The following is a 19,027-nucleotide window of genomic DNA, read 5'->3' as shown; positions in this document are numbered from 1 at the left end:
CCACTAACTTAATCGTCCCGATGGCTGCTGATCCTTCGCCAAAAAATCCGTACATAATCATTGAGGTCGCCGTCAGTTCTGTTACAGCAACCCCATTTTTTCCAAGGTGGATCTAAAAGGTAGATTCACAAAACTCCCGTTATCTACTAGTATCCTCCTTACTCTATGGTTGGAAAGTTGAACGGTTATGACCAAAGGATCATTATGTGGGAACTAGACATAGCTAGCATCTTCTTCTATAAAAATGATTGGCTGTTTTTCCAATCGTTGTTGTTTTGATAATCATTGTTCCAGGTCGAACTCCACTCCATTATGGGATTTTAGTTCGTTAATGTACCTCTTTATGGCACCTCTGCTCGTGCCTGCCAGATGGGGTCCTCCCGAAACGGTGGCTATATCTCCCCCTATTATCGGAGGAGGGTCGTCCTGATTTGCTTGAACTCTGACTTGATTCATTGGAGCATCAGGAGTTGACGGAAGGTTTTGTCCAGCGGGTTGACTAGGGACCACTCGATTTCGGGCGTATTGGGCCAAAGGTCTTCCCCTGATAAGGATCTCGATCTCATCCTTCAACTGTCTACAGTAATCCGTTTTATGACCGATATCATTGTGAAATCGGCAGAACTTCGAAGGATCTCTCTTCGCTCTTTGGTTTCTCAGTGGTTCTGGCTTCTTCCATGGAAAGCGAGTAGAATTGGCTTGGAAGATGCGCTCTCTAGTATCCATGAGGTCGGTATAGGTTGCGTAAATAGGTTTCAATTTCTCCCCGGACTTATTTTTCTTTGTTCCGCTCTGGTCGCTCTCACCATTTCCCTTCCTCTTATTATTTCCCCTCTTCTTGTTATTTCCCCCTTGGTTATTCTGGATAACGGTTTGAGCCATAGTTGCAACATCCGTTATCGCTCCAACGAGCTGGACAGGGATCTGGCTGGTTCTTGCGACAGAAGCTCGCGCCCCTTCAAGGTTAACCTATCTTTGAGCTCGTGCCAAGAACTCGTCCACACTATTAACTCCCTTTCTCTGTAATTCCTGCCACAAGGCACCTCCAACAAGGATTCCCGTCCTCATTGCCATGAGCTTGGAGCTGTCATCGACGTCTCTAGCTCGGGCAGCGACATTGGAAAACCTACTTAGATATGCTTTCAACGGTTCACCAGGTTGCTGCTTTACATTAGCTAATGAATTAGCCTTGACTCGAGCTGTCTGGGAGGCCCTGAATGCTCTCTTAAAATCAGCAGAAAACTTTTTCCACGAGCTAATAGAATGCCTCTTGTATTGTTTAAACCACTGCCTGGCTGGCCCAATAAGATTTGAGGGAAATAAGATGCACCTTAGATCGGACTCGACGTTATGGGCCATCATCATGGTGTTAAACATCCCGAGGTGATCAGACGGATCCCCATCTCCTTCAAAGTTTGACAAATGTGGCATTCTGAAGCCCACCAGATATATGGCTGCCGCAATATTCGGAGCGAAAAGTTCGAGCTCATCCTCTGAGTCACAATCGTCTTTATATATTTCAGATAGAAGCTTCTTCATTCGCTCCTCCATCTGAGCTAGCCTCTCGAGGGTTTGGTTCCTAGTCCCTAGGTTATTTTGGGGCTGTTCAACAACTCCCATCCCATCGTACATGTTTGTTGAGTTATTTTCCCTCCAAGCTTGAGCTTGGTTTTGCGAGGCATTCCCATTATCACGTACTATGGAAGGACCTCCCTCCTGATGAGTATAACTAACATCCTCATCCTGAGCTAGATTTCTTCATTGTGAATTCAGATGATCTCGCAGATCAGGCTGTGGATTGTATCAAGGGCTTTATGCCGAACTTAGATGATTTCTTAGATCGCCCTCGGACCTACCACTTTGATGACTTTCAGTCCCATAACTTCCATTTGTGAAGCTTACAACTCATGATTGAGGCCGAGGACCTGGATTTTCGACACGTGTCCGTGGGACATAGGTATGGGCAGACGGAGGAGGATTTCTCCTTCTGTCTCCATAAGCAGGAATGTCCCGTGTAGGATGAGGTGGCGTTGGATGTCTTATGGGTGATGGGGGATCCCTAAATGGCGAGACAATCCTTGTCCCATCAGGATGAACTAAATTAGCCCGCCTTTGTTATGTCCCATTATTCCTAGCTCTCTGCACCTGACAATCTGATCGTGACGTAGGAGGGTTTGCTGGAACATTTTGTCTCCGTGAGTTTGTCCCAGCCCCTCATCGTTGGTTTCCATGGGCATTCATAGGTGCTTGTGAAGGAGGCACTGATGACCTCTATGAGGGCCACTAGGTTGAGAATTTTGGCGATCTCGCGCTGTAGGCAGAGAACTTAGGGTGGCAGTTCTGACTGACCGACTTGGTTTGGATCAATTATTCCTGTGGGACTTATGAGACCCACTTTGCCTCTTTCCGACATTAACGTTGGTTGTAAGAGGGGGTAATCGAGTCAAAAACTCCTCAATTTGCCTATTTTTCTTAGCAAGATGGCTTCTTAACTGCATATTTTCCAACTCAACTACAGTTAAGTAGTCTGGGTTTGGATTCGGTGGCAATGATTCCAAACTCCCAGTATCGTCGTGACCCACCGGTTGCTTTCCTGGACGTTGCTGGACTTCAGGGCCATGTTTGTTTGAAACAACGGTATGATGGGCCTCTTGCCCACCAGCTTGTTCTATCTCGTTGTCGTACATTGATCGAGTGAGCACCATGATGAGATTTGACTGGGATTTTGATGAACACTAATTTCCCTCTCAATGAAAGCACCAAACTGTTGACGCAGTGTTTCCCCAACAGTGTATAAAGAAATAGTAAGGTTGATTAGTGCTTAGTAATAAACCATACTGAAAGATGAAATGAACTCACAAGAACACAAATCTTTTACGTGGTTCAGTGGTTAAAATCCACCTAGTCCACGAGTCTATATTATTGTTGTTTCTCTCTCGCTCTCTCTCTCTATTTTGGCAGAGTTTCAGTATTACATAATAATTGTCCTTTTTCTTGTCCTATATTCTCAGTATTTATAGAGAAATTCCATGGACAGGTTTGGGTAGCCGCGTGAGTCAATCATGGATTTACATATTTATTACATTTAATACATATATTTCCCATTTATAATGGGATATGATTTGATCTTAAAGTAAATGTTCTCCTAATATCTGTGACATTAAATATGACAGGCTAGTCATTAATAATCGTATAAAAATACCCGAGTCTCTGGGGATCTGCGGGTACGCAATATATCAGAGATACCATGAGCCGTACTTCGACAACTGTTTGAATATTACGAGCTCGTGCTTTACAACCTTCATGGATGTAGCTCGAGTTAAACCCAGGACGCCTAACACCACACGTGCCCATGTGAAACCGGAGTTGCTTACGTGGATAATAAAAATGTATCATTTCCTTGATTATTTCTCTGTATATTTATTTGCCAGCTGTACCCGAATTGAGTGGATGACTCGAGCTAAAATTAGGGTACAAAAAGCTCAACCCATGCTTAATTCGTCTATAGAAGGTGCTAATAATGTAGCCAATGTTATTAATGTTGCCAATGTTATTAATTCTTCCAATGCTATTGTTATGACTGATGATAGAGAGAGAGAGCCATAAGGGAGTTTGCTGTTCCTATATTTAATGAGCTGAATCCTAGCATTATTAGGCCTGAAATTCAAGGAGCTCAATTTGAGTTGAAGCTCGTGATGTTCCAAATGTTGTAGATAGTGGGTCAATTTAGTGTGCTGCCTAAAGAGGATCCTCATCTCCATCTCCGCTCATTTTTGGAGGTGAGTGATTCCTTCAAGTTGCAAGACATTACAGAGGAGGCCTTGAGGTTGAAATTATTACCTTTTTCTTTGAGGGATAGAGCTAGAGCTTCGCTCAATACACTTCCTTTCGACTCAATTTCTACATGGAATGAGCTAGTTGAGAAATTTTTGATGAAGTATTTCCTTCCAACGAAAAATGCCAAGTTTCAGAATGAGGTTATTTATTTTCAGCAGTTGGAGGATGCTTGGGAGAGAATCAAGGAGTTATTGAGGAAGTTGCCACATCGTGGTATTCTGCATTGTATTCAAATGGAGACATTTTATAATGGTCTCAATGCTTCCACTTGCATGGTTTTGGATGCTTCAACAAATGGGGCTGTTATTTCAAAGTCTTATAATTGAGTATATGAGATTTTGGAGTGGCTTACAAACAACAACTACCAATGGTCTAATGCCAGAGCCTCAACGAGAAGAAAGGTAGCAGATATTCATGAGGTAGATGCTTTGACAACTTTGACCGCTCAAGTTTCATCTATGACCATCCTCCTAAAGACCGTGAGTATAGGGGGTAATCTACAACCAAAACCTATGGGGAAAGTAGCGGATGTTTCTTGTGTTTATTGTGGAGATGGGCACACATTTTATAGTTGTCCTTCTAATCCCACTTCAGTATGTTAGTTAGGGAATCAAAATACCAACCATAACAATCAATATTTCAATTCTTACAATTCGGGTTGGAGGCAACACCAAAACTTTTCTTGGGGAGGTCAAGGGGCTAGTTCAAGTAGTGCATCAATGCCAAACAAGGCTACTTATCCACCGGGGTTCTCTCAACAACAACAAAGAGCTCCTCCTCCACAAGCTTCTCAGTCAAGATTTTTTAAGAATTTGATGAAATAGTATATGGCATAGAATGATGCAATAATTCAAAGCCAAGCAGCGTCTTTAAGGAATCTTGAGATCCAAATGGGGTAGCTAGCTAATGAATTGAGAAATGGACCACAAGGTGCATTTCTTAGTGATACCAAAAATCCAAGGAGAGATGGCAAACAGCATTGCAAAGCGGTCACTTTGAGGAGTGATAAAAATCTGGAGTTCAATGAGGAAAAATCTAATCACAAAAGCAAGCCCATTCAATCCAAACTAGTGTGGAATATCCAAGGTGAGATGGGAAAGAGCATTGCAAGGTGTTCAATTTAAGAAGTGGTAAAAATCTTGAGTTGAATGAGGAAAAATCTAATCACAAAACCGTGCCCACTTCAATCCAAGATAGTGTGGGAAAAGAGGATATAGCTGGAACTTCTAATGTGTCAAATTTTGATCCTGAAGCAAATGCTGCAACATTTTCTTAGTAAAATGCATCAGAGAAGCTAAATAGCAAGAAACCTCCACCATTTCCACATCGATTCGAAAATTAGTAGCAAGATAGCCAATTTCAGAGATTTTTAGATGTTTTGAAGCAACTCCACATCATCATACCATTGGTGGAAGCTTTGGTAAAAATGCCCAATTATGTGAAGTTCTTGAAGGATATTTTGACAAAGAAGAGGAGACTGGGAAAATTTGAAATGGTTGCTTTGACAGAAGGTTGTAGTGATATTTTGAAGAATAAAATTCGACCTAAGTTGAAGGATCTAGGCAGCTTCATAATTCCTTGTTCTATTGGTGGTAGAGATGTTGGTAGAACCCTTTGTGATTTGGGGGCTAGTATTAATATGATGCCTATGTATATTTTCAAGAAGTTTAGAATCAGAAAAGCAAGGCCAACCACTGTCACTTTGCAATTAGTGAACCTTTCTATGGCACATATGGAAGGAAAGATTGAAGATGTGCTAGTGCAAGTTGATAAATTTATTTTTCTGGCAGATTTTTTTAATCTTATTTATGAAGAGGATAGAGATGTTCTAATCATTTTGGGGAGGCCATTTCTTGCTACCCGAAGGACTTTGATAGATGTGAAAAAAGGAGAGCTTGAGGGTGAATGACCAACAAGTGACCTTCAATGTGTTCAAGCTATCAGGATTTTGGATGAGATTGAAGAATGTTCTTCTTTGAGTGTGATCGATGTTATTGTGGCTGAGAAATTTCAAAAAGAAACTTGTAATCAAGATGAAGCCAATTAAAAACTTCAGAATAATATCTTAGTCTTCAGGGCCTCGAATTCTACTAAACTGGGTAGTAGAACACTTCCCGAGCCCCTAAATTTGAGTTCTCGAGCTCAAAACCCTATATTGGTGATGTCCCTTAATTTGAGTCGCAGCCCAATCCCCTAGGGCCGCGGCATGCTACAATTTAGAGAGCCCCAAGACTTTCTTCTGGGTGACACAGGCCGCAGCGTGCCTTAACCTGCGCCGCGGTGCCAGGACGATTTTAGAGGCTCCCAAGCCTCTTGGGTTCCTATGGGCCGCGGCTCCTGAAGAACATGGCCGCAGCTCGAGCCCCAAAACCCAAAAATATTCAACGTTTTGCATTGTGTTTTCCTCAGCCAAATTTACCAATTCATACCTAAATGAGTCCCTAAACCTGGAACTAAATCTAGAATTCATATCAAGGCATCAAAATCAGTATAAACACCCCAAAATCTATCCCTTAGCCTTACCAAAATCCAAAATCAGAACTAAGGTTTATATCTCAAGAAAACCTCTAACTACAATAGAATTTCATCAAGAAATGAAGAATTACACCTTACCTCAGTGATGATTTCGACCTTCAGCTGCCTCAGATCTCCTCCTAGCATGATTTCCCCAAGTTCCCAGCCTCAAATCCTCAATTCCTCAGCTAATTTCCAAAGGTTTCACCAAGGTTCCAAGCCTAATGAGAGAGAGAGAGAGAGCATTAAGAGAGAGAGAGAGAGAAAAAAGGTTGAGAGAATGTTATGTTTTTCCTTCCTTCCTAAGTATTTTGCAGATATCTAGAGCCTGCCCCAAGTCTATCCTTAGCTTCCAAAATGACTAAAATACCCCTAGGTTAATCCTTAGCCATTTAATGCCTCCAAGGGCATTCCCGCCATTTGCTACATTCCCGCTAATTCCTTGATTAGTCCTATAAATCCCTAATTAATCCCAAAATACCAAAATAAATGTTAAATAACTATCGGTTACACAGTAACCCTGAACAAGTGCTACATTTCCAAAATACCCCTAAGCTCACCCCGAGTCGGGTATTCGACCCCGTTGTGACTATTATGCTATTCCTCTCCCTAGAACTATCTTACACCACACATAGTAGATATATCTCCACAATACCGTGGTCTTAAACACAACACACACACAAAATCACATTTGCGCCTTCAATGGGCCAATATTATAAATATGCCCTCATTAACAAGAATGGGCCCATATGCATATTTAATTAACCTAAACATGCATATTTAGTCATATAATCATTTAATTCAAGTAATCACGTACTAACACACGTATATCACAATTAACCACATAATAACACAATTAAATCAATTATTACCCTCCTGGCACGCTAATCAAGGCACTAAGCTTTATTAGCAGATTTGGGATGTTACAACTTCTACTAGCCCATATGGGACATTTGCTTTTCTGAGAATGCCATTTGGGTTATGCAATGCCCTCCGATACTTTTCGATGTTGTATGATGGCTAATTTTTCTGATATGGTGGAGAAAACCCTTGAGGTGGTTATGGATAATTTTTTGGTGTTTGGTGAATCTTATGATGCTTGCTCTGCCAATCTTGAGAAGGTTTTAGAGAGATGTGAAGAAACAAACTTGGTGCTTAATTGGAAAAAAATGCCATTTTATGGTGCAAGAAGATATTGTGTTGAGCCATCAGATTTCTAAGAAAGAAATTGAGGTAGATAGAGAAAAGTTTGAAGTCATTGAAAAGTTTCCACCACCTCCCACAGTCAAGGGAATTCAAAGTTTTCTAGGGCATGCAGGTTTCTATAGGAGGTTTATTAAAGACTTCTCCAAAATATCTAAGCCTCTTTGTTCCTTACTTGAGAAGAACTGAGCTTTTGATTTCACCAAGGAGTGTCAAGAGGCATTTGTGACTTTAAAGAAAGTTACTGTATCCGCCCCTATTATTGTAGCTCCTAATTGGTCCCTACCTTTTGAACTAATGTGTGATGCTAGTGATTTTGCTGTAGGTGCTGCACTTGGCAAAAGAAAAGATGTGGTGTTTCATTCCATCTATTATACAAGCAAGACACTAGCCAATGCTCAATTGAACTACACTACCACGGAGAAATAACTTTTGGTTGTGATATTTTCTTTTGATCAGTTTAGAGCATACCTTATGGGGACTAAAGTTGTGGCATACACGAATCATTCAACCATCAAGTATCTTATTACAAAGAAGGATGTTAAACCAAGACTCATTTTTTGGGTGTTGCTTCTTCAAGAATTTGATTTGGAAATCCTGGATAGAAAAAGAGATGGACAATCAAGTGGCTGACCATTTCTCTAGACTTGAGGGTGGTAGTGAGAAGCATTTTAAGCAGCCCATTAGAGAGACATTTCCTGACGAGCAACTCTTGCTGGTGAGTCAAGTTTCAATGACATAGTATGCTAATTTTATGAATTATTTGGTGAGTGGTATGGCTCCACCGGATTTGAAGGGCCAACAACTTAAAAAGTTCTTTGATGATGTGAAGTTTTATTAATGGGATGACCCATTTCCTTATAAACAATGTTCAGATCAGAGTTGAGGCGTTGTATACTGAAAAAGGAGGTTCAAAGCATCCTTGAGCATTGTCATTAAACTCTGTTTGGAGGGCACTATGGTGGTCAAAGGATAACAACGAAAGTTTCTCAATAGGGGTATTGTTGGCCTTCTATTTTCAAGGATACTCATGAATTTGCAAAAAGATGTGATAGATGCCAATGTGTGGGCAATATTTCAGCATGAAATGAGATGCCATTGAGTGTCATCCTTGAAGTGGAGCTGTTTGAAGTTTGGGGCATTGACTTCATGGGTCCTTTCCCTCATTCTTTTGAGAACTTGTACATTTTGATGGCTGTAGATTATGTATCAAAATGGATTGAATAAGTAGCAAGTCCCACCAATGATGCTAAGGTGGTCATGAAGTTTTTGCATAAGAATGTCTTCACTCGGTTTGGTACTCCAAGAACTCTTATTAGTGATGAGGGCACTCACTTTGTCAACAAGATCTTGGTTGCCTTATTAGCTAAGTATAGTGTTAGACACAAGATTCCTACAACCTACCACCATCAAACAAATGGCCAAGTGAACCTATCCAAAAAAGAATTCAAGGGAATCCTAGAAAAGGTTGTGAATCCTAATAGAATGGTTTGGTCTCAAAGATTGGATGATGCTCTATGGGCCTATAGAACGACTTTCAAAACCCCTTTGGCAATGTCACCATATCGTTTGGTATTTGGGAAAGCTAGGCTCTTTCCCGTAGAGTTGGAGCATAGGGCATATTGGGCCACCAAAAGCTAAATATGGATATCCAAGCTGTTGGAGAAGATCATTCAATTGCAATTGAATGAGCTTGAGGAGATGAGGTTGTTCAGCTACAAAAATGCTAAGCTTTATAAGGAATAAACCAAGAGGTGGCATGACAAGAGGATTCAACCTCGAGTCTTTGAAAAGGGGCAGCGAGTTTTGCTCTTTGACTCGCGTTTGAAGTTGTTTCCTGGAAAATTGATGTCCCATTGGTCATGCCCATTCATTGTGGTAAAAGTTTTACCCTTTCGAGACGTTGATGTGCGAGAAGATCAGTCCAAAAGGAAGTTTAAAGTTAATGGGTAGAGATTGAAACATTATTGGGGAAGCGAGGTCGATGAAGAGAAGACCTCCATCACTTTGAAGGAGCCTTGAAGTAGTTAGTACTTTGGGTTGTCAAGTGATTCAAGCACTATTTTTGAGACATTCTAAAAGAAAAATAATAGAAAAAGAAAAATAAACAAATACGTATGTAAAAATGGAAAAAAGTAAATGAAGGAAAAAAATATTGTTTTCTATTTAGTTATTTTCATTTTAATTTTTCTTAGTTTAATTTCAGTTTATTGTGATGTTCTTGGGAGTGGTTTTACGTTTGCTGATGACTTTCAGGTGTAAAAAGCAACAAAAAGGTGTTTTGGGAGTAATTAAAAGGTCTAATGCTTTTGCCAAAATTTCGCTGAATTAAAACAGGGTGTAAAATTGGTGATATTTCCGAAAAAATAAAATCACCGCAAGCTGTAGCAAAAAATTTCAACACCACAAGTCAGAGGGCCTCACGAGCCAACATGAAAATGGAGCGCGGGCTCGCAAGACTTGTCATTTTTAAAAGATAAATAATAAAAAAAGACCCAAAATTGCACAGCCGAATACTCTTTCTTCCCTTTCCCTTTCCCTCACTACTTCCCTAGCCGCCACCCATCTTCCTCAACACCATCCTCTCAGACCAACCTCCACTTCCTGGCCTCACCTCCGCTTGACCGCCAACCTCATTGTCCTCGAGCCGAGGCCAGTAACTGAGCGATTGCAGTAGCACCAGTTGCAGAATCTAGTGAACCCCATTCGAGCGCATCTTAGGCGTGCAAACAATCCGAACCACACTCAAATCTCACGCCTCCTTTTTGTTCCAACCGAGAGGGCAACCCAGGCGCCATTCCAAGCTATGCCCAACAAACCACACGAGACCCTTGTGACCCAGGCATGCAGTTCCGAGCGCCCAAATTTGAGAGAACCCTGCACTGAGAACCTAGGCGCGATTCCATTAGGCCCCTCGTGATCTCCAAGACTCCGGCAGTTGGACCCGAATCCTAAACCAACCCCACAAATTCATTAATCTTTGCTGCCCTGATGGCAACATTGTAATATTTATGACTGAACAAATCCTTAAATCCATCCCAACCAAGGGTAGTAACATCCCTAGTCTACGATGCCACTTCCCACCAAATGCGGGCATCCTCTCTCAGCATATATGCGACACAGGCCATGTAACGCCCTGGATAGCCAAGACCGTTACATTGTGTACTTATAAAGGTGCAAGACTCGCTAATCAAGTCAACATTTTAAAAACGTGTCACTAAACATGTAAGAGTTAGGGTTAAAAAAAGTTTTGGTCTCAAAAGACTCATTTCATATATTTAGACTGTAATAAACACGGGATCCCATAAGAAAGTAGAGTTAAGATAAGTTTACAGACTCCCAAAAATACATGAGTATTCACTAGCCATACTAAGGCAAAACAGACCGTCTTCAGGTTTCATGTCCTTGCCCAGACCTCAACCGTGGCGGCCGAGCACCTAGATATGTACATTCCGCTCGCTGAGCTCTCCAGTCAAGGCTGGTCCAATTTTCCCTTGCCTTTACCTGCACCACGTAGCACCCGTGAGCCAAGGCCCAGCAAGAAAATATCTTAAACAACTCAAGCAATGAAAACAGACAATTAACTCATTAAGCATGTATTCCCATCAGATAATCCCCAACAGATATTCAGCGCATATAATCAGATTCAAGATACACTCTATCACATATAACACTCATATCACATAATAATCAGGGCCGACAACTTAGGCCGCACCCTCTATTTAACCCACTGACTTCGGCCCGTTTAAACCGAGCTCAGTGCATAATAAGCTGTCCTCGGCTACCAGTGGCTAAGCCGTGCCCTGTGCACTAGTGAAACCCTTGGCACCCTTAGGCCATTGGTTCACTAAATGGCTTCCATGGCATAATACCATCTTTCAAGCATTTACAGTAGGGAGCCCTTAGTCCCGTCACATATATTCAACCAGGTGCAGTTTTCTTACCTTTAGTCTGTGTAGTTATTGAATTAAGAGCAACACCTCTCAAGCACGATCCGTTCCTGAGCCTAAGCCTTTATCACCTAGTCACAACCAAAGTATAGGGTTCCATTAATACTCCAATTTAGGTTTCCATTTACAAAACTAACTCCCGGGATTCCAAATTCCACCAAGCACGGTGGTGAAACCAAACCCGAGCACACTAGACCACTTTCCCGTGCCTAAAACCCTAAAAAACTCATGTGTGCAACCAAGGGCTGTGGCCCATGAAGCCTAGCCGCGGCCCTTCCACAAAACAGAACCAACACCCATGTTGAACCACACACGCGTCACGACCCTTGCTTTGGGCGCCGCGACGCCCTCCCATGGCCGAGCCTTCTTGGCTATTTTTCATCCTAGGGCCGCATCGCTCTAGAACAGAGCCGCGGCCCTCCCCTTTGTGCCCAGAAAACCCACCATTTCTAAGCCTGAAACCTCACCTTAAACCATCCCAAAGCTCCCCAACTCCTAACCAATTAATCCCAACACCTTTAGCATGATCTAAACAACATAATTCCACAGAAAACACAGCCTAGCACACACTAATCTTCTCTTTTCAATTCCTGAAACTCAAGAGCTATAAATACTCAAACCAGCCATTCAAACCCAATTTGAGACCTCTAAACCATGAGTTGAAACTTACCTCTTCTGTTGAATAACCCCACCAAGCCAAAGCTAAGCTAAATCTCCAAGTTTCCTCCTTAATTCTGCCTTAAGACATCAAAACCATGTTTGCTTCAAAACTTGACCAAAACCAAGCTAGAACTCAGAATTCAACCACAGAAAAGAAGATTAGATGCTTACCTTAATCCCTGTTTTAGTTCTTGATTTACTCCTGAGCTAGACCTCCAAATCCTCACCACAACTCTAAAAAATTCCAGCTTATTCCCCTTAAGGTTTCTGTGTTTTTCCCTTCCCTTTGTTTTCCTTGAGAATGAGAGAGAGCTGAGGTAAAGTTTTAGTCGGTTTGCATTTTTCTAATGGCTTCCTTATGTCTATCTCACTCATTAAGTTAATCCCGAGGCTCGGGGTGCCGGAACCGTCCCCGAGGCCAAAATGGTAAAATCCCCCAATATTCCCGCCTAGACATCCTAACCTCAAATATATCTCCATATATTTATTTTCATGACCCGATAGTCCAAATCGCTACCCGCTATCTAAAAATACCCCCAACTTATCCAAAGTCAAATCTTAAGTCCCGTTGTGACTTTTCCCGCTATCTGACCCTAGAATCGTCTTGAGTCGTGCTCTGCGAACCTGTTCACATAATAATGTGGTTCTTACATATATCACATATTTATTTCATAACACATTAACACATAATATCATCAATTATTATATAAACATTACTAAATATATAATTACTCATTTAAATCACAATTATTCCATTAATGCCTTCTTGGCACACTAATCAAGGCCCTTAACCCTTATTAGAGATTTTGGGTCGTTACAGGCCACCCTGTCATGACCCTCTACCCTCATGAAGTCTAGAATTGCAGTAATCATACTCATCCACTTTTCGCCCTTTAATGGATCTGGTCCCCCTTCAAAAGTTGGAGGATGTTGTCTCCTGAACCACTCATACAACGGTACTTATTCCCAACCTCCACTGGCTGTACAACTGGTGCCACTGCGGGGGGCACAATGGATGCGGCACTCCCTGACGGAGCCTGCCATCTCAGAAGTTGGATATGCTCATCTTTGCTCTGAAGCCGGGCTTGCATATGTGCCATAATCTGCTGCCAGTTCTCAAGGACTGGCGGAGGATTCTGGCCCTGGTCATAATCTCTAACATCAGACTTAGTGCCTGCTAGTCGTATAGATCATCTTGGAGGCTTAACTATCCAAGTTAATCCGCAATCAACGACTCGACGGTCAAACTATGATGATAGGGTAACAATCCTTCCATGTATCACCATTGAAGCACAAGCAATCACAAGCCATCAAGATATAATAGTTTATCCAAATATTCATCCACATGCAACATCAATGCTAATAAGCATGCCTCAATATCATCACACAGCAGTCAAGGGCCAGGCCTTATCAGTATCTCATGTTCCCTATTAATCAAACAAATATCAACATTCATAATTCTTTCCAATCACTTAATCATATAAACATGTATACACAATTACGAAACCCTAAGCCGAGCTTGTCTTTAGCGGTGAATGTACATGTCCTATAACGACCCAAATTTGCTAATTGGGCTTAGGGCCTTGATTAGTGTGCCTGGAGGGCAATAAGTGATTTAATTTGCTTGTACGTGAATTTATGTGTATATATGTTGTATATGTGTGATATGTCTGTATAGCACGATCCGAGACAGTCCTGAGGAGCAGTTGGCCAGGGAGTCACAACGGGGTTGAGATTCGGACTTGGGGCGAGTCAAGGGGTAATTTGGGTGTTAGTCGAGTTATGGGATTATCGGAACATAGAAATAAATATTTAGAGATATATTTGAGGATAGAATGCCTAGGTGGGAATAATTGGGGAATTTACCATTTTTGCCTCGGGGACGTTTTGGTACCCCGAGCCTTGAGGTAACCTTTAGACTTAAGTTATATAAAACAAATAAAAGAAAGGAACTGTTTAGAAACTTGTAGACCGACTCATACTTCTCCTCATACTGAAGTTAGCTTTTGCTCTCCTTTCTCTTACACTCTCTAAGGTGGAATTCAAGAGGAAACCTAAAGGAATTACCAAGGAATTGAAGGGATTTCAGCTGGGATGCTCTAGGAGCTTGAAGCTTTGGGATTGAGGATCAAAATTCTGGGATTAAGCTCAGCAAGGTAAGCTCTAAACATTAAAGTTTAGCCTTTAACTTTCTGCTGGTTCTAGAGGATTGCATGTAGCTAAGCTTGCTTAATCTTTGGATGTTTTAGCTAAGTTTTGGAGCTACTTTGATGAGGTTTTGATGTTTTTTCTGTGCTTGAGTAATTATGTTGCATATCTAGGAGTCTTAGCTTGGTTTTGGTGGTAATTGGCTTGAAGAAGGGATGAAAAACTGATGGAAAATCTGGGTTCGTCGTATGGAGCCGCGGCCCTAGGAGGGGGATACCGTGGCCCGCATGCGCGCGCAACCATGGGAGGCTGAAAGAATTCGAGCGCGCCGCGGCCCGCGTGGTGGTCAGTGGAGAGCTAGCCTCTGTTTTGAGGCTAGCCGCGGCTCTAGAGGGTGGGGCCGCGACCCTTAGTGACAGTGAGGATTTTAATGATATTTTTGACTTGGGAACTTAACGGGTAAGGCTCGGGATGGATTTTATCATTCGGATTGATAGAATTCAAGATTCCGGAGGTTAGGGTTACGGTTTCTGGTTATTTTTTGGGTTGGAATTTGATGGTCGGATATTGTTATGTGTTGTGACTAGGATTTCGGCGAGGCTCACGTTAGTGGACTGTGCTCGGGGTATCGGTGCTCAGGAAGCTCGGAACTCAGGTAAGAAAATCCCTATTTCCGTAGAGCTTGTGTGCAGGGCTGAGCCCAACGTGTTGAATGGAAATTATATGCAGGGCCGAGCCCTATATGCTAGAATTGCGGAGCATGGCTCATTATCTGTTTATGCTTGAATTCTGTGCTTGTTGCTATATTGTGTTTGATATTATATGTGTGATTGGCAAGAGCCGGGAACGGTGTAGATCGGGAACGGCATCAAGCACGATGAGAGCAAGGCCGAGAACGGCTTGAGGCCGGTAACGGCATTGAGCACGTGGGGTGCAAGTAGCCAGGGCGAGTCTCTAACAGGATACCTGGGATATCCTAACAGCATGGTCCGCGAACCCAGGGTTTGGTAAACGCCTGGGACGGCTAGGCCGTACGTGTTTAGCCATTGGTGGCCTGCTTATATGTTTGATTCATGTATTGCATATGTTATCTGTTATGGGTTTTCTTGCTGGGCTTCAGGTCACAGATGCTCTGTGGTGCAGGTAAGGGTAAGGAGAAGATCAACCAACCATGAGCACAGCTGGCGTGAGGCGACGTGTACATGTCCGGCCAGCTTGGCTGTCACAGCTAGGGGATTTTGGGAGATGTTTGTAAATGAACTTAGATTTTGTCGCCTAGTCGACTCTGACCGGTTTTGTGTTGTAAATATTTTCTAAACTATGTTTTGGGATCCCAAATGTAAATTTTTATAATTAAATGTGAAAAACTACTTTCTCTAATGTTTTCCTTGTAATTAGGGCTTGGTGACACGTTTTGAGTTAAAACCTCGATTAGCGAGTTGAAAGCACGATTTTAAACACACTTAGTAATGGCTCTAAGGAGGTAGGGCGTTACATGTCCAGCTAGTCTTCAGGAACCCTTAAACCTAGGTTGCTCTGATACCAAGTTATAACACCCTGGATAACCAAGACCGTTACACTGTGTGTTAATAAAGGGGCAAGACTTGATAATGAAGTCATTTAGTTGAAAATGTGTCGCTAAACCATTATTGAACTAAGGTTAAAATATTTTGTTCAAAAAAGACAAATTTTCATTTAAATAAATGTTTGTTACACATGATCCCAAAAATAAACATGGTTAAAGAACAGTTTACAAAATCTCAAAGGTCATAAACAACCATAAGCCAATCTAATGGAAAAATAGACATTTTAGGGTCTCTTGTGCCTGTATCATCCCTCGGCCGTGGCGGCCAAGCATCCGACTATGTACATTCCGCCCCTAGAGCTCTCCAAATCAGGGTTGGTCCAGCTTACCCTTGCCTTTACCTGCACCACATAGCATTCGTGAGCCAAGGCCAAGCAATAAAACCATATAAGAGAGCATACATAATAATAAATAGTCAAATAATACATAACTCATCAATCAGATACTCAGCAGACCACATCGTTCACATAATTATTGATATCAATCTACAAACCAATAATCAATTATCCACGTAATAAACATGCCATGATCATCAAATTAATAATAGTAAGCATATCACTCAATATCCAGGGTCGACGTTCTTAGGCCGCACCCTCTGTTTATCCCACTGACTCCGGCTCGCTTAGGCCGAGCTCAGTGATTATATAATTAACCTCAGCTACCAATGGCCAAGCCGCGTCCATGTGTGCCAATATTAATTTCGGAACTCTTAGGACGTTTATCTCATGTCCACATGGCATAATACCATCATATGAAATTGCATATAAATATAGGGAACTCTTAGTCCCACCATAATCACATAACCGGGTGTAGTTTTCTTACCTTTGTTTCCAAGCGGAGGAGGTGAATTTAGTCCGAGCATGATCCCTAGTCTCGACCCTTTGCAACAAACCTAGTCACAAGAGTTATCTTTATCTATCAACTTCCAATTAGAAATTAAATGCTTAGGTAGCAAAACCAGCTTCTGCGACCTCAATTTCTACTAAACTGGGCAGTAGAAATTGTCTCGAACCACTAGGTTCGAACCCCCGAGCCCTAATGACACTAAGAACTCTTCCTAGTTCGAAACCCCCAGGGGGGTCGCGACTTGGCTCAGCAAGTCGCAACTTGCCCCAAGTCAGAGAGCAAGCTCTCATGCCAAAGGGTAGGCGGGTCGCGACTTGACCAAGCAAGTCGCGGTCGCCCCCAAGTCAGAGAGCTCCCATGGCCAGGAGGCCACACGTGCCACGACGCCCCTAGGCTGGGTCACGGCGCGCCCTGTGAACCCAGGAAAAACCTTTGTTTTCCTCCTTCTTCTTCCAGCCAAAAGCTCACCAATTACCCATAATTTTCCCCCCAACTCCACACTAAACCAATTACGAACTTAGACCATTAATCACACATATTTTAATCCTATAATTCCCAGCAACAAAGCAAGAAGCAATACCTTAATTCAGCCAGAAGAATCATAGTACTAACTCCTGGAATTTTCATACTCAAACTTACAGCCAAAATTCATCATTCAATCCATGCTTAAAGCTCAAGTTCAACCTAACCTACTCAGCAACAAAACCAAGAAATAATCAGACACTAAGGTCAGAGATTTTACCTAAAATTATAGTCCAATTCTCAGCTGAGTTCCCTGATTGATCAGCTTCAATTCCTTAAGCCTTCTTTTCAATTAAGCTCCCAAATACACAGTCAAACAACCAAGTTCACAACCCCTTTTTACCTTACCTTCAAGGTACCCCAAATGAGAGAGAGATGAGGGGAAATATTGAGAGTGAGGAAGAGAGGGTATCTTTATGAGTTTCATTTTTCAGTCATTCCACAACATTCTGTTTTAATCTTAGGATAAGCTGAATATATCCTTAGTTTAGGAAATGCCCTTTTTACCCTCCCATAATAAAACTAATATATAACTTAATCTACGGGTATAATGGTCATTTATTCCCAATTCTCACTAATTCCTCAAGTGTTCCTAATATTTACCACTTAAATCCTACTATCCAGTTAATCACCAATTATTGATCCAATGTCTAATAATCCCCAATATACCTCCTAAATTCCTGAAAATACCCCCAGGCTCCCCCGAGCCGAGTATAAATCCCTGTTGACCTTGATTTTGGTCAACGACATGGAGTCTAGAAAACGACACGAAAATGATATAGAGCTTAAAAATAATCTAATGGAAAGATAAAGAACACAGAGATTTATAGTGGTTCGGCCCCAGCGATTGGTAATGGCCTACGTCCACTTGATACTATTATTAATATTGAGCTCCCAAGGTGTGATAAAAGAACTAGGGTTCCTCAGTTTCACGGACCTTAGAAGAAGAAAACAATACAACGATGGATAATAGTAATATAATTCCCCAAGAAAAAAGATCGATCCCCTTCCTTGAGCTATCTCTTGTATATTTATAGGCTCAGGAAGAGTTACATGAATTAGGAAATAATATCTATCCTTAATGATTAGATCTTTAGATCATAATGAAGAGATATTCTCGGATATCATCACAACTGTACAGATCTTTACATAAATAAACGAAGTATACGACCAAGCTGGTTATATATAGAACTTGATCTCTTCGTATAAAAATAATGCTGGTCGATAGGCGAGCCGTATCTCTGCTACGTGTCCGCCATGTGTCGAAAATCCTTGCCACGTCATCAGCAGCTGATTTATGGATAAACATTTGTCCCCCAAGTTTATTTATTACGACCAGCAATAAGTAAACTTAGGAAAATAACTTTTCGTGAAATCTGCCAGAGCTCTCGTGCGTTCTTGAAAACAGTGACCTAATCACATCCAATCAAGCCTCTTCAGTTTTCAAGAAACCATTCCGACGACTCTTACACTCCCCCATGCCTTGAAAAAGGTAACTCATGATTACCCCATTTCGGCACACCTCAGTTTCTATAAATAATTCCCACAATCTTCTTTTAACTCTTTACACCCTATCTTTCTGCCAAGAACTCTCAAGAAGTATATTCTAGAGCCCAGAACTTCAAAGTTTTCAGACGCTTTGCCGAGGATCTTTCACCTGCAAACCCAAAGCTTTTCCTTTTCAGGATCTCCAATCTTCATTCAGGTAAATTTTCTTCGACGTTTAACCCTCTGAGATTCCATGCATGCTGCTTCTCTGCTC

The 19,027-nt window shown here is 41.8% G+C and overlaps 1 protein-coding gene across 1 annotated transcript; it reads left to right on the top strand.

The window, feature by feature from the left end:
• Window positions 1–5,263: 5,263 nt before the first annotated feature.
• On the top strand, window positions 5,264–5,746 carry LOC133799767 (uncharacterized). Its single transcript, XM_062237765.1, has one exon. The coding sequence runs from the start codon at window positions 5,264–5,266 to the stop codon at window positions 5,744–5,746; it is 483 nt and encodes a 160-aa protein (XP_062093749.1).
• The last annotated feature ends 13,281 nt before the right edge of the window (window positions 5,747–19,027 follow it).

Source organism: Humulus lupulus, chromosome 9 (genome assembly GCF_963169125.1).
Source record: "Humulus lupulus chromosome 9, drHumLupu1.1, whole genome shotgun sequence".
Taxonomy (NCBI): Eukaryota; Viridiplantae; Streptophyta; class Magnoliopsida; order Rosales; family Cannabaceae; genus Humulus; species Humulus lupulus.
The sequence above is the reverse complement of the archived record's forward strand: the minus strand, read 5'-3'. Positions and strand labels throughout refer to the sequence as shown.

Excerpts from the sequence above, each read along its gene's own strand:
- LOC133799767 (XM_062237765.1), top strand. The coding sequence starts at position 5,264 with ATGCCCAATTATGTGAAGTTCTTGAAGGATATTTTGACAAAGAAGAGG.